The sequence below is a fragment of the Python bivittatus genome, unplaced genomic scaffold (genome assembly GCF_059951505.1).
Source record: "Python bivittatus isolate LINGU-HERP-01145 unplaced genomic scaffold, Pbiv_v1 ctg000020_np1212, whole genome shotgun sequence".
In the NCBI taxonomy this organism is placed as follows: Eukaryota; Metazoa; Chordata; class Lepidosauria; order Squamata; family Pythonidae; genus Python; species Python bivittatus.
The window spans coordinates 72,220,902-72,228,364 of NW_028277030.1; the positions used below are offsets into that span (position 1 = coordinate 72,220,902).

The window sequence follows — 7,463 nt, forward strand, 5'->3', positions numbered from 1 at the left end:
ATTGTCATGGAAATGCCCCTTTAATAATCCTAATGCAGGCAGCCATCCAATCAGAACACTATCTCTTCCCTGATACCTGATGCCAGCTTCCCTGGTAATGTAGGCCACTGAAGCAAATCCAGAGAGATTGAGTTAGAAGACAAAATAGCGTCTGAGATTCACTTGGTCACTGCTCTACCCTTTCCCTCTATGCTGCCAGTAACAGGAGAAAATATCAGTATGGTTTTCAGCTTAGGCGTTCCTAGCTAGGCCTAGTATCAAGAAAAAAAAAAGGGGGGGGACAGTATTAAAAAGAACCAAAAAGAAGACCACCACTGAAGAAGAAGAACAAGGAAGAGACCCGCACATCCATGAAAGTATGAGGTGGCTTCTGGGCAGTGGTAGCTGGCAGAAATTTGGACACGCTGACAGGGGAAACTATGACTGGTTAACCAGTGAACCAGGCATGCCATTGGTGGAAACAGAGCTACAGGTTTGTATCATCCCTCCTCTTTATATTCCTTGCAACTAACTTCTGTTCTTTCAAGATGTCTAGTTTCAGGATAACAAAGGGTTTGTGGAATAGACACGGGGGAAATGCCTTATTTTATGTAAATTGTACTGTCTTCCGTGCCGTTGTTCCTCTGTTTCACCAACTGAGAAGAAAAATGTTTGCAGAAAGGGATGTAAATGTTTACTTCAAAACTGGCCTTAACTGCAAATGGAGATTTTGGGTGCTTTTGAATGTGTCATTTTATTTCAAATCTCTCTCATTCTCAATCTTTCTTTCACCTGGTCTCTGCAGACCCTTTCACTGATGTTAGAGTAAGTGAAATTCAGCAAGTCTGGTTTCCTAAATTGTGCATATTACTTCTCGCAGTGTTGTGAAGGGGGAAGGAATGGGAAATATATCAGAAATTAAAGACTACCCTGAACACAAGAAGACAGTTTTGAGGCTCATATGGAATGAATTATTTTTCTCAGTATTGTTTAATCTGCGAAGTAATTTAGTCTGGTTCTTTAAATAAGAGCCTAGCCGTACTGTGTCAAAAATAAAATTAATAGCAGGCTGGCAATGTAATTCTCTGCATGTCTACTCTGAAGTAAGTCCCACTGAGTTCACTGGAATATTGAATGGAACTTATTCCTTCTAAATGATTCGAGGACTGCTAGTTAGACAGAATAAATGATTGTGATAAGAGCAGAAGGGTAATGGCAGTAACATGACAGTAAATGATTGCAATATTTTTGTTGTGTTGACGTCAACTCGGGATAAGCATGACTCTTCACATTTGCATGATTTCATAGAGTTGTTCACACATGCATATATTTTTTTCATTGTTTGATTATGCTCAAAATCTGATTGCATTCATCTGAATGTCTAAACTGTTACTATACTAAAAAAAAAGTAGTGTTGGAGCTGATGCTGAGCGAGTTTGGTCTCTGATGGAAAATCTGTGATTACTCATTTATATTTTCATAACATTACTTAATGCTAGCGTCAACATGTTTTGAATCTGCATATAGTGATTCATATCTACATATAGTATATTTAAATTTCATACCATATATTCAAATTGTTTCTGTTCATGATTGAAATAGCTTGTGACTTCTGTATCATTACCACAATGATCTAAGCTCCATTCTCAGTAATCAACCAGTTTTTTTTTCTTTTTCTCTGCTTTTGTTTAAACTTCAAAAGAACACTCATATGTTCATAAATGTGCATAGGAGAACATTCAAGACCCTATTGGGCAGTGGTGAATTTGTAAATTTGGCTATGAACATGTATCATTCCCATTCATTAACTTTGGAATACTGTTTAGGCAAATGTTAGAACCTCATACAAATCAACAGGTTTTTCTTAGTATTATACAGTATGTAGGTTTCTAATGCTGTGCCTACTTATTACTGAATCAGGCAATTCTATATCTTTTTGAAAAAATAGTATCAGTCTTATCTGATTTCTTTTTCTATTTTTTGTCAACCAAAATACATAAGATGGACAGCATGGCCAGGTGTAAACAAAGAGCACTGTAAAATGGTAATGTTTGTTCCATACAAGGAGACCCAGGGCAAATCAGGCAAATCTTTTAATAGAACTTATTTGAAAGAGATGCTGTTTTGCAGATTGATGAAACCAGTACCAAAGGTTTACCAAAGGATTCAAGCAGAATAAATGTTTGCACTCTGCAGTATGATCATTCTTTCAAACCGCCTTCAACTCTCCAGATAAAAACTCCACTGCAAAATCAACATTTTAAATAAACAAGCAATCTACAACACACATTTCTTCTTCTACAAAGCATAGAATATTTAAAGATAACTGATGATTCATACTGAAAATCTGCAACAAATGCTTTCATTGCTCTTGCATTTGGAAATATTGATTAATTTCTCCTTTCCCTGATGAGATATAAAAACCAGAGCATACAAGATACACTTAAGTATAATTTGGAATACATCCTATTTACATTATACCATTAGGCTTCAAATGATACTAAAATGGAACCAAATATAAAATGTTGCAGTTTACATTTCCTGTTACAAAGCATTTATTTTAATAGCAGTACAAACGGGACTCTAAAAAAAATTGCAGTATTTGATATTCACTATAACCAAATCTGCAATATTATGTACCATTAAATATGCACTGAGTATGCAATTAAAGAGCAATGTCAATTTTTTAATTTCTCCTTTCCTTCCTAGTGACAATTTCTCCATTTAAACAATGCGACAGCTTAACACCACAGTAAGCTGAGGTCTTGTTTACATGATACACTTCTTGTATAAAGGTGAAAAAGGTGAGGTGAGAATTATTTATTCCCAGGCTAAAGAGAAGTGATTCTTCATCCTGGCATGTAAAGGGCACTCAGCACTTTTGGTGGTTGGTCAGCACTCAGTGCCATACAGAGCTACTGGGAAGACATCATTCTATATACTTTCGATTTTAGGTGAATTGGCATGTGCCTATCGCAGAGCACTCCAGTGATCTCCTTCCACTGCAACCATGTTGCATTCACCCTTGCACACACTTCCTCATTAATGCCGCCGTCACTTTGCAGATGGGATCCTAAATAATGGAAAGAGTTTGTCTTCACTAGATCTTTGCTGTTAACCTGGATGGATGGTGGAGGTGCTCAAGGTAGTCTCTATATACTCAGTCTTCTTGATACTGAAGCACAAACCAAATTGGCTAAGATGGTCGTTCCATGTCTAAACACAGCACTGCAGTTCTTCCCTGGTGGTAGCTGTGAGCAGGACATTGTCAGAATAGAGCAAGGCCCAAAGGGCACTGTGACACAGGTCTCGTGTGATGGTATCGATCATGAGAATGAACAGTAATGGTGATAATGCCAAGCCTTGGTGCATGCCAACTTTCACTGGAAAGCTGCTGAAAAGGCTGGCAGCACATCTCACTCGGCTGCTGGTATTAACATAAAGCATCTAGACCCATTTTATGAGTAGCTTGGGCACACCTTGATCAGGTGTAGTACCATCTCATACCAGATATGGTATGCCCAGTAGTGCATACCATATCAGCTGATGTGGAACACGGGCAAAGGAAAGCCCGGTGTGATTACTTTTTCTTTTCTCTATGCTTCTCCATGAGCATGTGAGCTGGGAAAATGGTGTTGGTGGTACTCAAGCATTTGACAAAACTACACTGATTGATACTGATTTCAACGATGTCAAAAGGTGCTGGTTGAGGATCTGCCCAAACATTTTTATTGTGTGCGACAGGAGGCAGATTAGTCAGTAGTTGGAGCAGTCTGCCAGGTCGCCTTTGTTCTTAAAGAGGGGAACAGTGATACTCATGGCCCATTCAGCAGGCACATGGCCAGAGTCCACAGTGGCATTGACGAAGTCTGTCAGCCAGCCAGCTACTGTGCTGCGAAGTTCTTTCAGCTTCCAGACATCTGCTGGTAGATTGTTTGGGCCAGGTGCTTCAAATTCTGCATGCTGCTGATAGTTTTGGTAACCTCTTCAGGTGTAATACGCAGGACTGGGCCAGCATGAGCTGAGCCATCAGGAATTGGCAGATGTTTCAGGATTTTGAGCTTATCCTACAGTTGCCGTCCATTTTTATCCTTTACACACATGTAGTGTTCAATGTCTTTTGCTGCCTTGGTGCGCATTTTCACTAGTCAAGATATTTTTCTCGCCTTCCTTTGTGTCCAGTTGTTCATATAAGTCCTGGTAGTGATTGGCTTTGGCCTCTGTGACAGCTTTCTTTGCCGTTCTTCTTGCAGTTTTCATTGGTCTTCTGCACATACCAGTTATTGTAAGCCATCTTCTTTTCCTGTACTTTTTGCTGTCCTTGCTCCATCCAGAGCCATACCTGCTTGTCAATTCGGTGACGACCTGATCTCATAGTGCCTAGGGTTATTCTTGCAGCAGTTGTAATGTACTTGGGGAGAGTAGTCCATGTGGCATCAATTGAGCCTGTGGTTTGAAAGAAATGTGATGAAAAGAAAAGTGATATGTATACATATTTCAGATGTTTCTGAAAGACATCAAAAGACTGGCCAAGTATCCATTAACTTGGAAGCTCCACTCTTCCAAGATGTAGGAAGGAAAATGTCTAGAATTTAAACTCTGGAACATAAATATAAAAAAAGGCTCTGACATCTTTGCACAGCAGTGGGCAAATCAACTATTGCATGTATGACTTTATTCTTATCAGCAATAAAGGTTCTAATCTGTCTGAGAGTCTTCTGTCAAGTCAAGCCAAGTGCTAAATAAAGGGTTAAGCATTTGAAGAATTGTGATTTATTGTGAAGTTCTGATGTAAAGCTTAACACAGAAAAACTATAGAGAATTCAAACCACAGAAAAAAATCTATTAGTATAGGGAACATACACCGTTAATATATACCATAGCATACATATAAATGTATACTTACCACATCAACAAATTAACAATTGTCAAAATGATGCATATGTATGTATGTCCTTGTATATGCCCAATATTGTAATGCAAGTGTAAAAGAGGCTGAGTTTGTGTTGTCATTTGGCCCTGACGTCTATGACTAGAAATTATTATTTGCTATCTAGCATGACTTTGTCATGAAACTGATGCTTATATAATAGTTCCTATGTGTTTTAATACAAGGAAGTGAAGCATTCAAAAAGCAAACATGGGCCTTTTTCTCTGCAATTGTTTGAAATAAGATTAAATGTAAGTATGCATTCCATGCAAAACTATCAAAATTTAGCAAAAACAAGATGAAAAATAAAGGCAATATTCACAGCCTTGTCAAATCTATTAAGGCAATTCAGTATTGCTTTTTTAATGGTTTACTTTGTTTTCACAATTCAAATAATAAAATAAGTAAGTGATAGCTCGTATTCCATTAAATTAAATTCTGCAATTCTGTCCAGGATGGTTCCCATCTCCATATATACCTTTCACAGAGACATTTTTATCATGCTTAAATGGTCATTTAACAAAAAATCCCCCTTTGGCTGTTAACGTACATTTCTTAAAGGGGAACAAGTAGATAAATTTAAAAGAAATGAGTACTTAAGGATGTCTCTTAAAGTAATTTAAGCACCCTACCAAAATCACAGTGGATACATAACTAAAACTGTGATTTACTTAGGAGCAAAACTAGTAGCTGCTTTACCAGCATTCATCAGCTGTCACATTTGTTTTTATTTTTTTAAGTCCCACAGCCTTATGAAAGTATTAGAGGGCAGTGTATTGTCGAAGGCTTTCATGGCCGGAATACGATGGTTGGTGTGGGTCTTCCGGGCTGTGTGGCTGTGTTCTGGAAGTTTTGTTTCCTAATGTTTCGCCAGCATCTGTGACCGACATCTTCAGAGAGCAGGAGCACAGACAGGAGCAGTTCTCTCTGTGCCCAGGATGAGGTGACCCTTTTGTGGGTATTTACAACTCAATAGAAGAAGAAAAAATCCTGCCTAATCCTCAGGAAGATACACACATATTCTGACACCAAAACAAGCAGCGACTCGTTAACCCAAACCCCACACACCCCGACACATCCCCTAACCCCCCCCACCACACACCCCCAATCCCCCCCCCCAGATCTCTATAAATACCCAAATTGTTAAATCATCCCACTGATAGCCATAGAGACAAACAGTAAGATGGACTGACCCATCCTACTGATAGCGGTAGAGGCAACATAAGACAGGTAAATATATTGGTTTGGATCCTTATTTCCTTCCATCCAGGGAAGCTTTCTGATTCAGTGGAGATTTTTCCAATGGCACAAGGGCAAAGTGGGGCATTTTAACCCCTGGAGTTCTAAAAATGTTGCTACAGATGCTCAAGGATGCTGTAAAATGGGATAAGAGGTGGTGCTGTGGGATATTCCTCCTCTTATTTCCCACTTTCTGAGATGTTATTAAAAGAACTGTAGTCAAGGATGGTTCCTACTGGCAGGAACAAACATTAAATACAGTTGATTATTTGGGGTTTTGATGGAGAGAATTATTGATAGTAGAAAGGGACGCTACAGTGGCTTTCCACTTGCTATTTTCGAACAGCCTCTGAACTCCCATAATGAGCTTTTCCTGAGTGATAGGGGACAGTCCTAAATGCCAACCTATGTATCAGAGGCTTGAAGAGGAGGGATGGAAGGATGGGTCACCCTTAGGTAGAGGCATTTTCTGTAAGTGCAAGGTCTTGTTTGGAGGACTCATTGTGGCAGTATAATTGCTCAGTTGTGCACACTGTGCCAAACAGCAGATTTTATTATATCTGCGTTTATGCTTTGCTGATTTACTTGTTTCATTGGGTTTGGGCTTTTTTGATACTGCTGTTACCTGCCTTGAGATGTTTTTATGAAGGGCAGGATGCACATAAGATTAAATTAGCAAAGGCCTGATATATATTCTTGTCTTGGTTTCTACTAGAGTCAGCATAAAGTAAGTTCGACCAAAGAAGATATAGAGCCATTCCTATGCATCATATTACCAGCTACGGTGATGCTCTTCCTGGCATTCCTGTTGCTCTTCCTCTACAGACGTTGCCAACGTCGCAATCCTCAGGCTCAGATCTTCAGCATTGACCTCCCAGAGTCCCTTCCAGAGCATGAGGTGACAGATTTTCTCTCTGTGCTTCCCTGGAACAATGAGCAGAGCTTCCAATATTCCACTCTCCTGCCTGAAACTGCCTTTCTCGCTGTGTGCTTGCCTCCGTCATATGAGGAGGCCACCATGAAGGCATCCATGGAGGAGGACCATGTTCAGCTCTTTCAGGAGCCAGTGCCTCCTTATGAAGAAACCAACAACAATAAGCACACATGAATCCTTTTGGTCAGGGTTCTCTATTATGTTTTCAAAAAACAAAGCGAGAAAAACTCAAAGCAAGGCAATCATTACAAGCACAACAGAGCTTCAAGTGATTAATTTTAACAGCATAAATTTTAAATTGAACAGATATTGAAATAGCTCACCAGACAACTGTACTGGATGAAGGAAATTATAAAATTAACACCGTAACTAGAAAATTCC

General features: G+C 39.2%; 1 protein-coding gene across 1 annotated transcript; it reads left to right on the top strand.

Annotated features, from left to right (window-relative positions):
* Positions 1-358: 358 nt before the first annotated feature.
* SMIM28 (small integral membrane protein 28) lies at positions 359-7,256 on the top strand. The gene is made up of 2 exons (XM_088130644.1): positions 359-472; positions 6,864-7,256. Exons 1-2 carry the CDS (start codon positions 359-361, stop codon positions 7,254-7,256), a joined length of 507 nt encoding a protein of 168 aa, XP_087986770.1.
* Positions 7,257-7,463: the final 207 nt, after the last annotated feature.

Coding starts and splice junctions, on each gene's coding strand:
- SMIM28 (XM_088130644.1), top strand. CDS start 359: ATGAGGTGGCTTCTGGGCAGTGGTAGCTGGCAGAAATTTGGACACGCT. Junction 473..6,863: donor TGGTGGAAACAGAGCTACAG/GTTTGTATCATC, acceptor GGTTTCTACTAG/AGTCAGCATAAAGTAAGTTC.